The sequence below is a fragment of the Rhincodon typus genome, chromosome 5 (genome assembly GCF_021869965.1).
Source record: "Rhincodon typus isolate 14 chromosome 5, sRhiTyp1.1, whole genome shotgun sequence".
Taxonomy (NCBI): domain Eukaryota; kingdom Metazoa; phylum Chordata; class Chondrichthyes; order Orectolobiformes; family Rhincodontidae; genus Rhincodon; species Rhincodon typus.
The window spans coordinates 72102990-72123940 of NC_063336.1; the positions used below are offsets into that span (position 1 = coordinate 72102990).

General features: G+C 40.7%; 1 protein-coding gene across 1 annotated transcript in view; it reads left to right on the forward strand.

Moving 5' to 3' along the window:
• The window catches only part of cad (carbamoyl-phosphate synthetase 2, aspartate transcarbamylase, and dihydroorotase), a 121271-nt gene that overhangs the window by 36186 nt on the left and 64134 nt on the right, over window positions 1-20951 (forward strand). Inside the window, exons 5-8 of the mRNA XM_048597065.1 lie at window positions 9731-9872; window positions 10927-11098; window positions 19275-19460; window positions 20259-20371. Coding sequence (XP_048453022.1) covers window positions 9731-9872; window positions 10927-11098; window positions 19275-19460; window positions 20259-20371 — 613 coding nt within the window. The remainder of the gene's footprint in view (window positions 1-9730; window positions 9873-10926; window positions 11099-19274; window positions 19461-20258; window positions 20372-20951) is intronic.

Genomic DNA, 20951 nt, shown 5'->3' on the forward strand with positions numbered 1-20951 from the left:
CAAATGGGCTGACAAATGGCAGATGAAGTTTAATTTGGATAAATGCGAGGCATTTCATTTTGGTACAACAAACAGGCAGGATTTATACAGTTATGGGTGGGACCTTCGGTAGTGTTGTAGAACAGAGTGAGCTATGGGTTCAGGTACATAATTCTTTGAAGTTTGTGTCACACATAGACAGGCTGGTTAAATATGCATTTGGTACACTTGCCTTCATTGCTCAGTACTTTTGAGTATAGGAGTTAAGAAGTCATGTTGAGATTGTAAGGGACATTCGTGAGACCTTTTCTGAAGTACTGTGTCCAGTTCTGGTGGTCTTGTTATAGGAAGATATTAGTAAGCTATAGAGGGTTCAGAAGAGATTTACCAGGATGTTGCCAAGTGTGGAAGGTTTGAGTTATAAGGAGAGGCTGGATAGGCCGAGACTTCTTTCACCGGAGTGTAGGAGGTTGGGAAGTGACTTTTATGGAGGTTTATAAAATCGTGAGGGGGGTATATACATAGTGTTAATGGTAGTTGTCTTTTCCCTAGGATTGAGGATTTCAAGACTAGGGAGCATATTTTTAAGATGAGAGGAGAGAGGTTTAAAAAACAGAGGGGCAAATTTTTTTACACAGAGGGTGAATTGTGTGTGAAGTGAACTTCCTGAGAAAGTGGTGGATGTGGGCACATTTACAACGTTTAAAAGACTCTTAGATAAGTACATGAATACAAAAGGTTTGGAGGGATTTGGGCCAGGAGCAGGCAGGTGGGACTAGTTCAGTTTGAGATTATATTTGACATGGATTGGTTGGACCCAAGGGCCTGTTTCTGTGCTGTATCTCTGTGACTCTAAGTGTAATCCAATGAAGACTTTTCTCATTGTTACAGTAAAATATATTATCAAGTCCCCTTAGAATTGATTTAATACAGCACGGGAGTGGGCCGTTTGGCTCACCAAGCTAGTGCGGACACATGATGCCTTTTCTAAACTAAAAAGCTTTTTCTTTTATTCATTCATGGAATGAGGGTGTCACTGACTAGGCCAGCATTTATTGCCCATTCCTAATTGCCCAGAAGTAGTTAAGAGTCAGCTACATTGCTGTGGGTCTGGATACACATGTAAGCCAGACCAGGTAAGGATCGCAGTTCCCTTCGCTAAAGGACATTAGTGAACCAGATCGATTTTTCTGACAGTTGATAATGGTTTCATAGTCATAATTAGTCTCTCAATTCCAGATTTTTATTGAATTCAAATTCCACCATCTTCCATGGTTGGATTTGAACTCAGGACCCCAGAATATTAGCTGGGTCTCTGGATTAACAGTCCAGCAATAATACCACTAGGCCGTTGCCTCCCCTTATTCTGTATCCCTCTATTGCCTACCTTTTCAAGCATCTGTGAAGATGCTTTTTTAAACGTTGCTATTGTACTTGCTTCTGCCCACAACCTACGGTGGTTCTTGTTCACTATATAAATTACCTCAATGTTCCTAAACATTCTGATTTGAGTACGATTTCCTGAACATAGTCCGTGCACTTACAGCATTGATTCCTCCCATTGTTCCTGCATCCTCATAGGAATCTGCAAAGAAATTCATCCTGGATAGCCATCCCTTCTTCAATTATATGCTGCTCCTCTGCAATGTCATTCATAGGCTTTGGATTAGCTTCCATGTTTGATCGTGACCCTCAAATTTATCTCTTCTACTACAGCCCCTCAATCAGCTGATTATCCTCATGTCATCAGACTGCTGAATCACCTATTCAACATCAGGAAGACAGGAACAGGCCCTTTAGCCTATCAAGGCTGCACCAACACTAATCTCCACTTCCTTGCCACTGACCTGCTTCTGGGCTGCTCTCTTGGGCTGAACAAACTGGGCAGAACATTGACACCCTTTTTAATCCACAACTGAATGGCAAATCTTCCATCCTTTCTGTCAGCGAAATTGTTGACTTTCACTACTGCAGTGTTACCAGTTTTGATTCCTATTGTAATACTACTACTGTGGAAGGCCGTAACAACAGAATCCATTGCATCCTACAGTGTAACCCTACACTTCTCATGGCTAACCCACCTAATCTACACATCCCTGAACACTACGGACAATTTAGCATGGCCAACTCGCCTAACATGCACATCTTTGGACTGGGGGAGGAAATGGGAGCACCTGGTGGAAACCCATGCAGACACTGGGAAGCTCCACATAGATATTCGCCTGAGGGTTGAATCACACTCGGGTCCCTGGCATCGTGAGGCAGCAGTGCTAACCACTGAGCCACTGTGCCGCTTTTAGACTTTCTTATTTCAGTATCTTCTTTGCTGGCGTCCAGTCACCTCTGACTGTGATCCTTAACTTGTTTAAAACTTTGCTCTTTCCTGTCGCATTAAATCGCACCTGCTCATCTCACTGGTCTTCTCTGGCTTCCCATACAGAAATTTAACATGTTAATTTTTTTTTCTTACAAACATAGCCTTTTCTACCCTACCCCTGCCGCTGTCATTTTTAATATCCTGAATTCTAGCCTTCTGTTTGTATCTACCATTCTACCATTAGCTTTAGAGCTGTTGCCCTTTCTCGATCGCATTTCATACTTTATCAGTTTTTCTGATTTACAGGTAAACTTTTCCTGCTTTGCTTAGTCCATCTTTTCCTGATTTGGTGTCCAGTTCAACTCCAGTCTGTGAAATGCAGTGGATTTATGTTGGAGTTGGCTGATAAATTCAGGTGTTGTCAGAGAATTCGGGTTCTGACTAATCTCTGCCCAGAGCTTGCAGGGAATTTGGACGTGGTTCAGGTTGTTGAAATTTAAAACTATTAGAGAATTGCAGTGCTATTTGTCAACCCTGCTATTTGTTCTTGATCTGCATCTAAATTATACTTGATCCACAATTTTTTTTAGCTTCAACAAGTCAATGAAGTTACAGAATTCTATTGATCCTGGTTTAAGGCAACTTTATTTTACTGTATATTTTCACATTTTAGAATTCAGAAATTATTTTTTAAGAACTTTGTATAGTATGATCAGCATTGAGTGGCCGTTAAAAGCATGAATGTCAAAACTTTGATCTATAATTGAAGGAGTCAGAGAAATGTATAAACTAGGAATAGGAGTAGGTTTTTGGCCCTTTGAGTCATCTTTGCCATTCAGTATGATTATGGCTGATCCTCAGTGCTATAGTCATTCAAGCCATACAGCTTGGAAGCAGACCGTTCAGTCCAACTCATCCATGCTGACCAAGTTTCCTAAACAAAGCTAGTCCCACTTGCCTGTGTTTGGCCTGTATCTTTGTACACCTTTGCTATCCATGTACCTGTCCAAATGTCTTTTAAATGTTGTAACTGTACTTGTTTCTACCACTTCCTCTAAGAACTCTAATAAATTAGTTAAAAGTGATTTCCTTTTGAGAAAACTACGTTGCCTCTATCTGATTACCTTGAATTTATCCAAACGCCCTGTTATAACATCTTTAATAATATCTTCTATCAGTTTCCCTATGTCAGATGGTAAGCTATTTGATGTGTAGTCTTCTGCTTTCTGCCCTTTTTGAGTAAAGGACTTACGGAGCTATTTTCCAATCTGAAGGAACCTGCCCTGAAATTAAAACCAATGCAACTAACTCACTAACTACTTCTTTTAAGATCTTAGAATGAAATCCATTAGGACCTAGGGACTTGTGAACATGCAATTCCAACAATTTGCTCTATACTGCTTCCCTGATGATAATTTTCTTGAGTTCCTCCCTCCCTGTCAATTCCTGAACTACAGCTATTTCTGCGATGTTATTTGTATCCTCTCTAATGAAGACTGATACAAAATATCTGACATAACCAGGTGCAGAGCTGGATGAACACAGCAGGCCAAGCAGCATCAGAGGAGCAGGAAGGCTGACATTTCGGGCCTAGACCCTTCTTCAGAAATTCATTTTGCTGCTGTCACTTTATATTCTATTGCTAATTCCCCAGACTCCTATTTTCCTTAGGACCAATCCTTACTTTAACTCTCCTTTCAAATATCTGAAGAAACTTTTCCTATCTGTTTTTATACTTTTCGCTAAGTTTTTCTTACAGTCCAACCTTTCCCTCCTTATTAATCAATCTTGTAGTAATTTTTTACCCTGTTATAGTTTGTCCAACCTTCTGACCTGCCACCTACCTTTGCATATTTATATGTCTTTTCAAATTTAATGTTATCTTTGACTTGTATTGGAATGTATCTATTCTGAGTTTTCTGGAATATTTCCTTAAATGTACGTCATTGCAACACAATTGAATGACTGGTTTGTGATACAGAGTGATGCCAGCAGCATGGGTTCAATTCCCATACTGGCTGTGGTTACCATGAAGATCGTGCCAACTCAGCTTCCTCCCTCACCTGAGGCATGGTGACTCTCAGGTTAAATTCACCACCAACTGCCATTCTGATGAGGAAGCAGTCTGTAGTCCTCTGGAACTATAGTAATTTTGCCTTTCAATACTTCTGAGGTTCTGCTTCCTAATTTGGTGCCTAGCTCCTCATTCTGGCTGTACAAAACCTCTTTCCTAGTTCTGCTTATATCATTGCCTACATAGGCCATGACAACTGGATCCTCCCCTTTCACTGCAAGTTCTTCTCTAGCCCTAAGCAAATACCCTGAGCCCTGGCATTGGGCAGACAACACAGCCAACTGGACTCACTTCTGGCTGCAAAGAAAAATATCAATCTCCTGACTGTGCTGTCGCCGACTACCACTACATTTGTTTTGTGTCCCCCTGCTTAAATAGCTTGCAGTACCGTGATTGACCTTTACCTTAACCCAAATTGTCGGTTCACTCTTACCAGTTCTGCTTTAAGAACGTAAGAAGTAGGAGCAGGAGTAGGCCATCTGGCCCATTGAACCTGCTCTGCCACTCAATAACATCATGGCTGATTTTTTTTTTTTGGACCCCGCCCACTCACTGTATACCCTTAATTCCTTTTCTGTTCAAAAATCAATCTATCTTTGCCATAAAAACATGCAACAAGCTTGACTCAACTGCTTCACTGGGCAGGGAATTCACAGATTCACAACCCTTTCGGTGAAGAAGTTCTTCCTCAACTCAATCCTAAAACTGCTCTCCCTTATTTTAAGGCTATTGCCCCATAGTTGTCGTTTCGTCCACCAGTGGAGACAGCCTTCCTGCTCGTGTCTTATCTATTCCCTTTGTAATTTTATATGTTTCTCTAAGATTCCCCCTTCATTCTTCTAAATTCCAATAAGTATAGTTCCAGTCTACTCAATCTCTCCTCAAAAGCCAACCCTCAATTCCAGAATCAACCTAGTGAACTGCCTCTGCAACACACCAGTGCCTGTACACCCTTTCTCAAATTAGGAGACCAAAACTCTATACAGTACTCCAGGTGTGACCTCACCAGCACCCTATATAACTGCAGCATAACTTGCCTGTTTTTAATCTCCATCCCTGTAGCAATGAAGGATAATATTCCATCTGCCTTCTTAATTATTTGCTGCACCAGCAAACCAACCTTTTGAGATTCATGCACAAGGACACCCAGGTCCCTGTGCACAGCAGCATGCTGCAATATTTCACCATTTAAATAATAGTCCATTTTCCTATTATCCCTACCAAAATAGATGAACTCACATTATATTCCTCTTTTCTCCCCATTCCCCTTTATGCCTTCAAAATCTCAAAACTTCCCCATCTCTTTCTTGAATATATTCAATGACTTGGTATCCACAGCCTTCTGTGGTAGAAAATTCCCTTTGAGTGAAAGAATTTTTCCTCATCTGAGTCCTAACAGTCTGTCCTGTATCCTGAGGTTGTGATCCCTTGTCCTAGACTTCCCAACCAGGGGAAACATCCTCCTTGCATCTAGTCTATCCAACCATATTAACATTTTATGTGTTTCAATCAGATTCCCTTACATCCAGTGAATTCAGGTGCAGTTGAACCAATCACTCTTCATAGGTGGTCTTGCTATCCCTGATATCAGTGCAGTGAACTTCTGCTTCTGTGTATGGTAGGTATATCCTTTCTTGGGTAGTGAGACCACAACTGTTCACAATACTGCAGGTGTTGCTTCACCCAGGGCTCTGTATGACAGCCATTCTGATATTTTTACTTCTGAATGCGAATCCTCTTGCAACGAAGTCACATATACCATTTAGCTTCCTAATTGCTTGCTGCACCTGCCTGCCTACTTCCATTAACTGATTTACAGGTTCTTTTGTACATCCACGTTTCCAAATATATCAGCATTTAACTGATATTCTGCCTTCATGTTTTGCACACTGAAGTTATAATTTCACATTTAGCTACATTGGGCTGTATCTGCCATATGTTTGTCCACCCAACTTAATTTGCCATGAAACCTCCTTGCATCCTCCTTACAACTCTCAATCCTACCTAGTTTTATTTCATCAGCACAATTGGAAATTTTGCATTCAATTCCCTCATTCATGTCATTTATATCTATTCTGATTAGCTGCAGACCAACCGCTAATCCTTGCAGTATCCCGCCACTGCCTGCCACCAGGGAAAAAGATCCATGTATTCATGTTCTCTTTCCTATCTGTCAAACAATTCTCAATCAGTGCCAGTATATTACCCTCTATCTCATGATTTAACTTTGCCCATTAACTTCTCATAGAGCCATACAGCTTAGAAACCGACCCTTCGGTCCAACCAATCCATGCTGAATATAAACCCAAACTAAAGTAGTCCCACCTGCCTGCTGCTGTCCCACATCCCTTTCCTATTCATTTATCTATCCAAATGTCTTTTAAACGCTGTAATTGTACCCACATCCACCACTTCCTGAGGAAGTTCATTCCACGTGCGAACCACCCTGTGTTAAAAAAAAACTTGCTTCTCGTGTCTGTTTTAAATCTCTCCTCTCACCTTAAAAGTGTGCGTGCTAGTCTTGAAATCTTCTATCCTTGGGAAAAGACAACTACCATTAACTCTATCCATACATCTCATTATTTTATAAACTGCTATCAAATGGCTTCTCAACTTCCTACGCTGCTGTGAAAAAAGGTCCCAGCCTATTCAGCTTTTCTTCATAACTCAAATCTTTTATACCTCGCAACAACCTGGTAAATCTCATCTGAACCCTCTCTAGCTTGATAGTAATTGGACGACCAGAACTGGACACAGTATTCCAGAAGAGACCTCGCCAACATCCTGTACAACCTTAACATGACTTCCCAAATCCTATACTCAAAGGACTGAGCAATGAAGGCAGACGTGCCAAATGTCTTTTTAACTACTCTCTCTATATGTGATGCAAACTACCAAGTATTATATGCCTGCACACCTAGGTCTGTCTGTTCTACGACACTACCAAAGGCCCTACCATTAATTGTATAAGCCCTAGCCTTGTTTGTTGTGATAAAATGCAATACCTCACATTTATCCAGATTGAGCTCCATCTGCTATTTTTCAGCCCATTGACCCATTTGGTCAAGATCCTTTTGTAATTTTAGTGAAGAAGGCTTTCTGTCTGCTATACCACTAATTTTGGTCTTGCCTGCAAACTTACTAACCATGCCTTCTATATTGAGATCCAAATCATTTATATAAATGACAAACAAAAGAGTACCCAGAACTGATCCCAGTGGAACACCGCTGGTGACAGGCCTCCAGTCCAAAAAACAACCCTCCACCACTACTGTTTGGCTCCTGCCTTTGGGCAAATTATGCATCCAATTGGCAAGCTCACCCTGAATCCCATGTGACCTAACTTTACTAATTAGTCTACCATCTGGAACCTTGTCAAGATCTTTACTAAAATCTAAATAAACAATGTCTACTGCTCTGCCATTATTAACCTTTTTGATAACCTCAAAACTCAATCAAGTTTGTGAGGCATGATTTTCCTCACACAAAACCATGTTGACTATCCCTAATCAATTTTTGCCTCTCCAAATGTCCATAAACCGTATCTTTTATAATCACCTCCAACAATTTACCCACAACTGAAGTCAGACTCACAGGTCCATAGTTGCCTGGTTTCTCCTTATAACCTTTTTTAAACAAAAGTACAACATTAGCCATCTTCCACTCATCAGGCACCTCCCACGTAGATATTGATGATGCAAGTATTTCTGCAGGGGGTCTCATAATTTCCACCCTTACTTCCCACGATGTTCTGGGATACATTTGATCAGATCCCAGAGGTTTATCCACTTTTATATTCTCTTAAGACTTCCTGGACATCCTCTTCTGTAATGTGAACTGCTTTTGAAACATTAAAATTTATTTCTCTACGTTCTGCAGACTCCATTTCTTTCTCCACAGTAAAAACTGATGCAAAATATTCATTTTGTGTCTCTCCCATCTCCTGGGGTGCAATACAATGATGACTTCCTTGATCCTTAAGGGACCCTGTCTTCTTACTCTTGATGTATATTTAGACACTCTTTGGATTATCCTTAACCTTATCTGCCAATGCTAGCTCATAACCTGTCTTTGCCTTCCTGATTTCTTTCGTGAGAATGTCCCTACACTCTTTATATTGATTAAGAGATTCAATTGAACCAAGTTGTCTATATCCAAGATAAGATTCTGTTTTATTCTTGACTAGAATCTCAATATCTTTACTCATCCATTGTTCCTTTGTCTTACCAGAATTACTGTTCACTCTAACAGGAACAAAATGCCTCTGAACTTGCGTCATCACACTTTTGAATTCCTCCCACTTGTCGGAAGACCGTTTACCTGTGAACAGTCTACTGCAATCAACCTTGAAAGTTCTTGTCTCATACCATTAAAATTTGCCTTACTCCAATTAAAAACATTAACTTTTGTGGAAGGCTTATCCTTTTCCATAGTCATTTTGAAACTAACAGAATTATGATCACTAGACCCAAACTGTTCCCCCACTCTCAGTTCAGTCACCTACCCTGCCTTATTGCCCAGAACTGTCTATTTTTGCTCCTTTTCTAGTAGGAGCATCCACATACTTTATCAATATATGGATGCTCTTACTAGAGAAGGAGCAAAACCAGACCTTCTTTTGGGCAATAAGCCAGGGCAGGTGACTGAAGTATGTGGAACCTCTTAGTTTTCACTTGCCTTCTGAAAATCCAAATGCACCATATTCTTACCTATTCTACTCTATTGAGTTAAATCCTCAATCGATGCCAATAGATGTTAAGCAGATTTGCCTTTCATAAATAATGTTGGCTTTCTGCAATCCAGTTGATGTTTTTTTTTTCAGATATCAGCAGTAGTATCTCTCAAATAGCAGTGGTTTTCAAGCAAAGTAGAAGCTGCTGTGCTCTACAGACTGGAAAGATTCAAATTAGCTGAAGTGTTTGTGTTAAGGTGCTATAATTAACCTTTACATTATAGGATTCCTGTTATCATTTGTATCCCTATCCTTCTGCATTGTAGTCATGAGGGCAGTATATAGCTTACTGCTGATTGTAGAATGTATCAGAGTGCTGCTGATGCTACAGCAGTGATGCCAGCAAAAGTTATTTTTAACAATATTAAAGCATCAGTATTTGTATGTAATATATATCCTATACTTTTTAACTATTCCCACAAGTCTCATTCATGCCCTAATACTTGCAACGTTTTGTTGCTACACAGTGGTTTTATTTACATGCAGCAATGAAACTAAATTCTCCCACACACTTTGTCTAATGGCTTACCAAGATCTAATGAATTTTGGTCACCAGACATCTTGCATTTCTGCTCCGTGAGTTACAAAGGTGATCTGCTAAAAGCTGTTCTCTTTGTTTTATTATTAGGAGCCCAAAGTATACAATCCTTCTGGAGATGTGAAAATTATGGCAGTGGACTGTGGGATGAAGTACAACCAAATCAGAAGCCTTTGTAAGAGAGGTGCTTCTGTCATTGTAGTACCATGGGATTATCCTATTAGTAACGAAGGTGAGCAGAAATATCCTTTAAAGTACTGCATGTTCCAAGCCACTACCGAAAAGTTGAACCAGGTACACTGCAGCAAGTTGAGATGGAGGTTCACCACCACTTTTTTGAAGGGAAGGTTTGGGAATGGGCCACAGCTGTTGGCCCTGTCTATCGTCCATGCACCATGAATCAATTTTTTGTTTTTTAAAAAATGTTAGAAATGATATCATTGCAAAACTATATTAAGTACCATATCAGAAACATTGTTGCAGTTGTTCTTAATCCTTTTAAATGTTTCATGCTGAACAGAATATTAGGTTGTTCTCCTGCCTTCCTACGCTACCTTTACCAATGCCTTCCTCCCTAATTGGCCAGCGTGATACGATCCTAAACTGCACTATTTTACCTGGCATGAAAGAATAAGCAAAGTTGGAAACCTGTGTGATATGCACTGCAATAATTGCACTGCATCCTAAAATCTTCCATCTTTTGAGTCCCATCTATTGATCTGTCTACGTCGATGCGCCATGTTTCATGTTATGGCTTAGCCATAAGATAAAGATTCTTGATAAAACAGGAGTGGAATAAAGTATAGAATTGAAGTGCACCAGGAAGTAGTCATTTATATATGGGGCATGATTTTGTAAAGCCTTTTTTTCAAAAAAAAATTTGCAGTACCAAGCTGAGATACTCCCTTTTTGGAAAGGGATGTTGTTATGATTTGTTTTTAGGTTTGTAAGCAAATTGGAATAAATGCTGGTATTGGATTTCACATGTAATTTTTGAAGATTTGTTATGTTGTCAACTAGAAATTTTGAAATGCATATTGAAGTTGTAGTTACCAAATGTTTCCTTCTCTGTGCAGTGTCAGATTTGTTTCACTCTTGCAAGGGAGTCCTAAGTCACACCAAGATAATACCTACAAAAAAGTAGACAGGAGAATTTAAGCCACTTCCTAAAACTGAAAATGAAGCCCATGAGTACCAATGGCTGTATCTATTTTGGTGAAGTTCTGGGAAAGAATCTATTAATTATTTGAAATTCCTGCTCAAGATTACTAATCTGTGTTTTACAGAGCTTGATGGGTTATTTCTAAGTAATGGACCGGGAGATCCTGAGTTTTGTCAACTAACAATTAGCAATCTCAGAAAAGTTGTTTGTGAAGAGAAGCCAAAACCATTATTTGGAATTTGTTTGGGTCATCAGATTCTTTCACTAGCAGCTGGAGCCAAGACATATAAAATGAAGTAAGTGTTTATTTTGTTTAGACCTGCATTTTTTTTTTGTTTTGTGGCAGGAACCTTTTTGTGAAGATTACAGACTGTAAGTATCTTTAGTGATTTGGTTGGAGAATACCAAGTTTGCTTCACGGGTTGGATCATAGGTGCCTACAATTAATTATCATTGAGCTAGCTGATAGAAACATAGGAAACAGGATCAAGAGCAAGGCCATACGGTTCTTTGAGCCTTTCTAGCATTCACCCTAATAGTCATCGATCTTACCTCTGTGCCATTTTCATGCTCTATCCAAGTATCCCCTAAATCTAACATCTCCCAATCATCAGACTTGCTAGCAACTGTTGAGCCTCTTCCTGTGGTCTGTATACACTTGAACTTGGTAACTGTGGTTGGATCACCTTGCCTGCTAGATTTTTGAGCCTTCGACAGAATGCAAGTTTATTGTGAGCCATATATTAATTCTTCTAAAGCCAAATTTTTCTACTGAGTTAACTGTTCTTCCCCTAACTTTTTTTCAGGAGGGAAACTATGCTTGCAACTGACTCTCATCTCCTTCAAACTGCCTGAAAACTTGTAATCCCTGGGTTTTCAAAGCTAAAATCATCCTTGATTATTCTGCACTAAAAACAAACAAAACATTGGCCTTCAATGTTTATACTCCCAGTGATAAACCAGTACAATGCATGCAATATTCCAATAACACTACAGCAATTCTCTGCTCCCTGACACATACTGGCTTATGTCACTGATTTTTTTTTTACAGATCAGAAATCCACCCAATACGTTGCTGTTTTAAAATTCTGACTTTGAAAATGATATTGACATCAGAAAGCGTTCAGTTGATTATTCCACAACACTTCCAAACTTAATGTTAACTTCCATTGCATTATAAAAATAACGTTGCCATAATCCTAGCGGATTATAGGCTGCTCTCATTGGAGAAGGGCAACTGGTGGTGGTTTAACCGGAGGGTCACCAAGCCTCAGGCTAAGGGAGAGGTTGAGAAGGAGAGTCTTTCATGGTAACCTCAGCCAGTATGGGAATTGAAATTAAAAACCAAAAGAACTGCAGATGCTGTAAATCAGGAACAAAAACAAAGTTGCTGGAAAAGCTCAGCAGGTCTGGCAGCATCTGTGAAGGAGAAAACAGAGTTAACGTTTTGGGTCCGGTGACCCTTCCTCACCGGACCATAAATCAATTCTTGGTCATGCACTAAATTTTTAAGACTTAGGATGACATCTACAATCATAACAGCCTCTGGTGGATGGTTGCTTCAAAATACAGCAAACTTTGTTTTAACTGGCAATTTATGAACCAGCACGCTTGATAAACTAGTAAAAATTATATACCTAAATATTGCAAGTTTACCATATTATAGCAATTTCTGTGATGTCTGAGTTGAGGATGCAAGTGAGAAGGCTTCCTGCTGATAATTTTTATTTGAGGCAAATTTGCATTTTTATTTGTGATTTATACTGTAAGTAAAGTATAATAGTGATGTACATTGATTACATGGATCTCTTGATCAAATGGAGTATTTGATCAATTGGCACCTTGCAGGTCCCATAGGTGCCGGTTAATAAGATGTTTGCTGTAGGTACAGGAAATATCTTTTCTGGTATAAACTAAATTCTAATTTATCCAAAACTAATACAGGGGGTTCTGCTATAATGTGTTCTGGCAATGCGAATTGGCTATAATGTGACTGACGAATAGGGGGAACGCTATTTCTAAAACGCGAACTTGTGTTGAGTGTAACACAATTCCATCGATTCCAACCTCTCCTTCAACCCAGGGTGCAACTTTTAAAGCTCATTATTTAAGATGCACACTTAAGAGCTGATTGCAGCCACTGAGGGGTATAAGGACAGTGTTCTTCAATTTTGGAAGATCTTTAACATCAAGAATGCAATTGACATCATCATGGAGGCCTGGGATGATGTCAGTAAGGACTGCTTGCATGCAGTTTGGTGGAAGCTTCTCCCATATTTTTTTCCAAGATTTTAAAACTATTGATTCTTCAGAGGAGCTCCCAAGAATCAAAGAATATTGTGTTGATCTTGTAAAAGCAAGTTGGATTTGAAGAAGTGGAGAGAGAGGATGGTGAAGAGCTGCTTGAGTCCCACTGTGAAAACCTCTGTACAGCTGATCTACAACAACTTGTCACTGAGGGGGAGGGGGAAGTGGAAGCTGGAAATGGAAGAAGTAGTAGTTCAGGTTACAGCACCACGATAGCTTGCCACTTCTGTTTTGTCTTCTATCCTGAGGGAAATTGAGAAGCAGAGGACACCGATTACAATGCAGAATGCAGCAGGGTGGCAGTTTGTGGAATAAGATCTTATTTGGCACCCCATAAACAGCTTCTTCATGAAAGAAGAAAAAGGACAAAGAAGCAAAAATTTTACTTTTTTTTTAAGCCAAGCTTCAAGAAACAGTCAGAAAACCATGAACCGTAGCCGAGATAGTAGGAACTGCAGATGCTGGAGAATCTGAGATAACAAGGTGTAGAGCTGGATGAACACAGCAGGCCAAACAGCATCATAGGAGCAGGAAGGCTGACATTTCGGGCCTGGACCCAAGGGTCTATGATGCTGCTTGGCCTGCTGTGTTCATCCAGCTCTACACCTTGTTATCCCATGAACCGTAGCCATCCACTTCTGAATTAACTACTTTTTTGCCCTAACCCTGCAACCACAAATGCACCTGAAGATGATGACTGTCAGCACCTGCATTAACGATAGAGCAACCTTGAAACCTCCTTCCCCCATCAAACCATCTTGACATTTTTTCAAGATAAGGTGTTTAATTTGCTTTAATTTCTTTATTAGATATGAATTAAACATTTATTCAAACCATACTATCCTTTGTGTTAGGTTTTTGAGTGATATTTTTGGTAGTCTGCCCCTAATCCCGCTTTTCCCATAAGCTCCATTATTTCTATAATGCGATGTTGCACAGGAACACAACGAAACCGTTATAGCAGAGCCCCCTGTATGTCTTCACAATACATAGTAAAGTAGTCACTGTTTTTGTAGTTTCACTGTGAAGTACAATTGTCTGCAAATGATATCATGTTTTTTTGCTCATTAACACTGTCATTGCCTAACAGAAGTCTGCTTGACTCTTATTGTATTCAGTGCACCTTATGAGATGCTCTTTTATGTATGTTCTTGGAACTGAGTGCAATGAATAGCAATGGTACAGAGAGTTAATAGTTATGTTTTTGCCCAATGACTTCAAACATGGGATTTAAATTATTGAGACTGTATATGTAAATGGAGGCTTTTTGATTTATTTAAGTGTGTTCAATCATTTTGCTATTTACTTAAAAATTAAAACTCTTCACTGTTCAATGAAACAAATTAGGCAAACTAAATTCATTTGGTTCTGAAATGTAGATCTGTAGTTGAGAAAGACTTCAAAAAGGGAAAAGTGAATTTTGAAGATGTGCATAAATTATTCAATATAAAATTAAAGAATTGATACTGACTTCATGGAAGCCAATAATTGGACTACAGTTGGAACATTACTCCTTTTAATTTGGAACAAGTAATATCGTACTTGTCGTGGTTGGTTGGCTCAACGAACTGGTTCGTTGTTCCGCAGAAGTTTCATTACCCTTCTGGGTAACATCAGTGCAGCCTCTGATGAAGCGCTGTTGTGTTTTCTCACCCGTTATTTAAACTCTGGTGTCTGTTGAGCTGGATTACCTCCCTTCCGGTTTTCCTTAACAATGGAGTGTATATGGGGTCAAGCTCTGTGTTTATTGCTGGCTTTCTTAGTGGAGTACCAGGCTTCTAGGAATTCCCATGCTTGTCTCTGCTTTGCATATCCCAGGATCCTGGTGTTGTCCCAATCGAATTGGTGGTTCTCCTTATCCATGTGGATAGAGATGAGTGAGTATTGGTTGTGTCTTTTTATTGCCGGTTGTTGATTGTGTACCCTTGTGGTTAATTTCCTTTCTGTTTGTCCAATGTAGTGTGCTGATGCCCAATAGCAGTAGCACACAAACCCACATCAACCCTATGCCAACTGCTCACCCGGACCGAAGACCCACTACCCACTATGGACAGGACGAATGTCATATACAAGATTCCCTGCAAAGACTGTGACAAACACTACATTGGACAAACAGGAAGAAAATCAACCACAAGGGTACACTAACATCACTTGGCAACAAAAAGACACGACCAATACTCACTCATCTCTATCGACATGGATAAGAAGAACCACCAATTCAATTAGGACAACACCAGGATCCTGGGACAGGTAAAGCAGAAACAAGCACAGGGATTCCTAGAAGCCTGGTACTCCACTAAGAAAGCCAGCAATAAACTCAGAGCTCAACCCCGTATACACTCCATTGCGAAGGAAAACTGGAAGTGAGGTAATCCAGCTTGACGGACACCAGAGTTTAAATAATAGGCGGGAAAACACAACAGCGCTTCATTGGAGGCTGCACTGATGATGTTTTACCCAGCAGGGTAACGAAATGTCTGCGGAACAACGAACCAGCTGGGCGAGCAACCAACCACAATATCCACAACGCAAGCTACAAATCTACTCTAAAATCTCACTGTACCTATCATGTAGATGTGATAACATTCAAAAGAATAGTGTCAAGAATAAAATGTTATGGTTATGAAGAATGCTTTGAAAACTTGAACATTTTTCCCTGGAATAAAGGAAGTTAGGAGAATTTGAGTAGAGGTTTATAAATTTATTAGCGTTGAGTGTTAGTCATTGCAAAATATAGTCCTAGACAGTTGAAAGTAAGAAAGTTGATGATAAGTATTTGTAGAGGAACATGATGTAAAGATAAGTGAAAGGAAAGGATTTAGATGGCACCAGTCGAAGAGCGAGTGATAAGATAAATGATGTCTGCATTGCTCATTGCTTTGATTTGGCAAACAATGACTTTCAGCTACCCAGTCTTGGTGGACTCTTTGGGATGTAAGACAATTTTGATTTTGACTTTGAAATCTGGTTTTAATTGTAGTTATTGTCCTGATGAGTGACCTAAGCAGACATTTGTTTTGATTTCCACTTGCAATTGTATTGACTAGTTTCCTGCAAACAATTAACTTGGCTAACTAAGATGATAACTATATAGAAAAAGGAAATTCATTAGCATGGTGTTTAAAAGTGGCATTCCTTCTGCAAAAAAAAAGCATTTTCCCAGAGCACTGGTGTTTTGAAATGTAGTATTTGAGAGGAGGGAGGTTTGATTTTAGCCCTTAAAATTTGATTGTATCTTGTGAAGTTTCATTGTTAGGTGCTTAAGTTCTCTGTCAAAATGAATGCAATTAAATGTAACTTTGCAAAGTAAAGCTGTTTAACTTAGTTGCTCTTGTAAAACATTTGTAACGCAATTCTGAATAAACCATTTTCAGTTGTTTTTTGTTGTTCCAAATTAAATTAGGTTGCTGCATTTGAGAATTGTTGATGGTTCTTCTCCTAGCACACTTTGAACTAAATTTCAGCTTTTTTCTTGAAGGCTTCCAGTGTGGTCTCCAATAGTATAAGATCTTTTTAGAGTCAATATTCTGAAATCTGCTTTAAAATTTTGATTTTGAATTGCTGGGAAGCTCTGAATAGGGAATAAAAGCTGAAAGAACTGTGGATGCTGTAAATCAGGAGCAAAAACAGAAGTTACTGGAAAAGCCCAGCAGGTCTGGCAGCATCTGTGAAGAAAAATCAGAGTTAACGTTTTGGATACAGTGACCCTTCATCTGAACTGATGGTAGCTAGGAAAATGCCAGTTTATATGCAAAAGATCGGGTGGGGGGAGGGGTAAAGGAGTAAACAATAGGTGGGGAGAGAGCCCAAAGAGAGAAAAACAGTTGGACAGATAAAGGAGTTGATAACGATCTGGCTAGGTGGGTGAATAGCTGTTAATGGAGGCTGTTAATGGCTAACAATAGGTAGTGTATAATGGCAGGCTGAGAGATGACAATGGATGGGATAGGGGGCTAGGACATGGGAGAGTTCAGGCTGTATAATTATTGAACTTGATATTGAGTCTGGAAGGTTGCAGGGTCCCCAAGTGGAAAATGAGGTGTTGTTCTTCCAGCTTGCACTGAGTTGGCACAGTTTCCCCTGGACCACGACCCCACCATGGCACAAGGCCATTGTATCTACCACAGTAAACGACCTCATTTCATCTGGTGACTCTTTTCCCCCTCCCCTGCAACCACCACTGCCTCCAAGCTGATAGTCCCCCAGCCCAGCACAGCTCACTGCTATCTCAACGAGGACTGCCCAGGCAGACCCGTTACCTCAGCCTGCTCCTGCCCCACAGAACCCATCTTTGCTTACCTGACTTAGCTTTTTCTGCCTTGGTCCAGTCCCTGCCCATGTATACCCATGATTCCTCTGACACTTTACGCCAGTTTCAGAATTTGCAGTTTGCAGGCTCCAGCCAATGCCCCTTTACTGTGGTCGTGCAATCTCTTTACATGTCCGTCCCCTACCAGGATGGTCTCGGGGCTCTCTGCTTCTTCCTGGAGCAAAGGCCTGAACCATCCCCAACCACCATCACCCTCCTCAGCTTGGCCGAGCTCATCCTCACCCTCAACAACTTTTTTTTTTAACTCCTCTCATTTTCTTCAGGCCAGAGGGGTGGCCATGGGTACCCGCATGGACCCCACTTATGCCTATCTCTGTGGGGTACGTGGAACATTCCTTCCAGGCCTCCACCACAACACTTTCTCCAATATATCAACGGTATCATCGGTGCTGCTTCCCTCTCTCGCCTGGAATTGGAAAGGGTCATCGATTTCGCTTCCAATTTCCACCTGCTCTCACTTTCACCTGGTCTATCTCTGACTTCTCCCTTCCCTTCCTTGACATCTCTGTTTCCATTTCTGGGGATAGACTGGCCACTAGTATCCACTATAAACCCACTGACTCCCACAGCTACCTGAACTATACTTTGTCACACCCTGCTTCCTGAAGGACTCTGTTCCATTCTCTCAGTTCCTCTGTCTCTGTCGCACATGTTCTGATGAGATTAACTTTGACAAGGGAGCCTCCGAAATGTCCACCATCTTCCTCAACTGAGGATTCCTCAGCACCGTTGTCAACAGAGCCCTCCACCGTATCCGACCCATCTCCCGCACTTCCGCCCTCACCCCCTCTCTGACCTTCTGCAACAATAATAGAGATCCCCTCATCCTTACCTACCATCCCACCAGCATCCACTTCGAGAAGACCGTCAGTTGCCATTTCCGCCACCTCCAGCAAGTTGCCACCACTAGTCACATATTCCCCTCCCTTTTCCGCCTTCCGCAGGGACCACTCCCTCCGAAACACCCTGGTCCTCTCTTCCATTACTACCAAACCCCAACCCCTCCCAACAGCTCCACGGCACCTTCCCCTGCAACCTCCTCCCTCCTAATATCCAAGGGCCCAAATATATCTTCCAGGTGAAGCAGCACTTTACCTGCACTTACCAGAATCTAGTGTCCTGCATTTGCTGCTCACAACGTGGTCTCCTCTACATTGGGGAAGTGAAGTGTAGACTGTGTGACCACTTCGCAGAACGTGTACATTCTGCTCATAAAGAAGACCCTGAGCTTCTAGTTGCCTGCCACTTTAACACACCACCCTGTTCCCTAGCTAACATCACTGTCGCAGGTTTGCCGCAGTGTTCCAGTGAAGCTCAGTGCAAGCAGAAAAACAGCACCTCGTTTTCCGCTTGGGGACCCTGCAGCACACTGGACTCATCGCGTTCAATAATTTTAGGGCCTGATCTCTCCCATGTCCTAGCCCCCTACCCCACACACTAAGCCTTACACATAGCCTGCTATTAGCCTCTCTTTGGGCTCTATCCCCACCTATCATTTACTCCTTTTCCCCCTCCCCCCAACTCTATCTTCGGCATATAAGCCAACATTTTCCTCGTTACAATCAGTTCTGAGGAAGGGTCACTGGATCCGAAGCGGTACCCTGAATAGGGAATGTTCATTGCACTTATCCAATTTACAATCTACTGTACCTACCCAGACTGATTCTACTTGAGTAATGACTGAGCTGAATTCATTCTGTATCATGTCATGTTATGCTGAAACTGATCTTTTTTGGTTACCATTATGGTAGACCATTGAATACTAGGATTTACAGATTCTTTTGAATGCTGAACATTTTCTAGTAAGAAAAGATTTGTTTTTATTTTCTGTTAAGGTATGGAAACCGTGGGCATAACCAGCCTTGTGTTCACGAAGATACACAGCGTTGCTTTATCACTTCGCAGAATCATGGCTTTGCTGTTGAACCGAGTTCTCTTCCAAAGGATTGGTCTGTTTTGTTCACCAATGCTAATGATGACTCTAATGAAGGAATAGTTCACAATACTAAACCATTATTCAGGTAAGTGCTTTGAAAAGGAAATTGCACTTTTTTTCTTTTAATTTTGCAGTTACTGTGATAGTAGCAGAGTGCATTTCTGTGGTACAGTAAAGTGCCCCAAGATGCTTCAGAATAAAATTCAGTTCAGTAAAAGCGCTGAGGTTGAAGCTAACACAAGCATGGATGAGAATTCCAGCAGAGGGGCTGAGACAGAGATGACCGAGTTAGAAAGTGCAATCTTGGTGTTGCAAGGGAATGGGATTGGAACCTGAACTCTGAATCTAATTATTGAGATAGCTTGTATATTTTTGTATATCATTCACTTCTGTTGCCAGGTCTCATTCTTATTGTCTACCTCTGACTATTTCTTGGCTGCACTTAGAATCACAGATTTATGGCACAGAAGAAGGGTATTCAGCGTGTGCTCTGGAGGTTAAGACACTTTAAATACATAATCCAAGTATTTTTAAATGTTTCAGAAAATGAGGTCTTTCCCCAGTTTCCTTTGCTGTCAGAGTCTGAAGTTAGTTAAAATTTAGAAGTTGGTTATTGACTTCTGAAACTAGTCAAAGTCATCTTGAAGAATTTAGAATGATCTAGGACAAGGTAATAGAGCTTTGGAGTTTTACCTGCTGTTTCGGCAGCTGGAAACAAGCAGTCTTGGGCTGAACAACCAAGCTACTAACTCATCAGTTTTTTTTCATTCAGGCTTGGTATGCTGATTTTGTGGCTTTGCTGGCCTTGTGGCTAGTTATGCAGAATTCAAGAAACCAAATGATTAGTCCTTTTTATTATTCTAACTTTTTTTAATATGCCCAGTGTCCAGTTCCACCCAGAGCATATGGCAGGACCAACAGATCTTGAGAATCTTTTCGATATCTTTCTGGATTGCGTACGGGATGTGAAGCAAGGAGTTAATTCGGAAAAAACTGGTAAGAGCACTGTTTTGAGCTGGATGTCATGCCTCACAATTACACTTTACAGATTTCAATGGATCCAAAAGTGAAATGGAAGCTAATGCATATTCAGATTTTTAAAATATGTGTTGCATTGTCTCTGGTGTTTCTTTTCCTCCTAAGAATTCATCGGCATGTTCCAGTAAGGAGGAAGGACGGATGGCAAGGTAAGGGACCATTGAATAACGAGGGAGGTTGTGAATTTAGTCAAAAGGAGAAAAAGAAGCATATGTAAGGCTTAAGAAGCTAAAATCAGACATGGCCCATGAGGAATATAATGAAAGCAAGAAAGTACTCAAGCCAGGAATTGGGAGCGTACGAAGTGGCATGAAATGACCTTGGCAGGTAGGGTTAGAGAGAATCCCAAGGCATTCTATAGATATGTTCAAAACAAAAGGATAACTTGGGAGAAGGTAGGAACACTCAAGAATAAAGGAGAGAACTTGTACTTGGAGGCAGAGGATGTGGGCGAGATCCTAAATGATCGCTTTGCATCGGCATTCACCTATGAAATGGATATGGCGGATAGTGAGATTTGTGTGGAGCGTGTTAATAT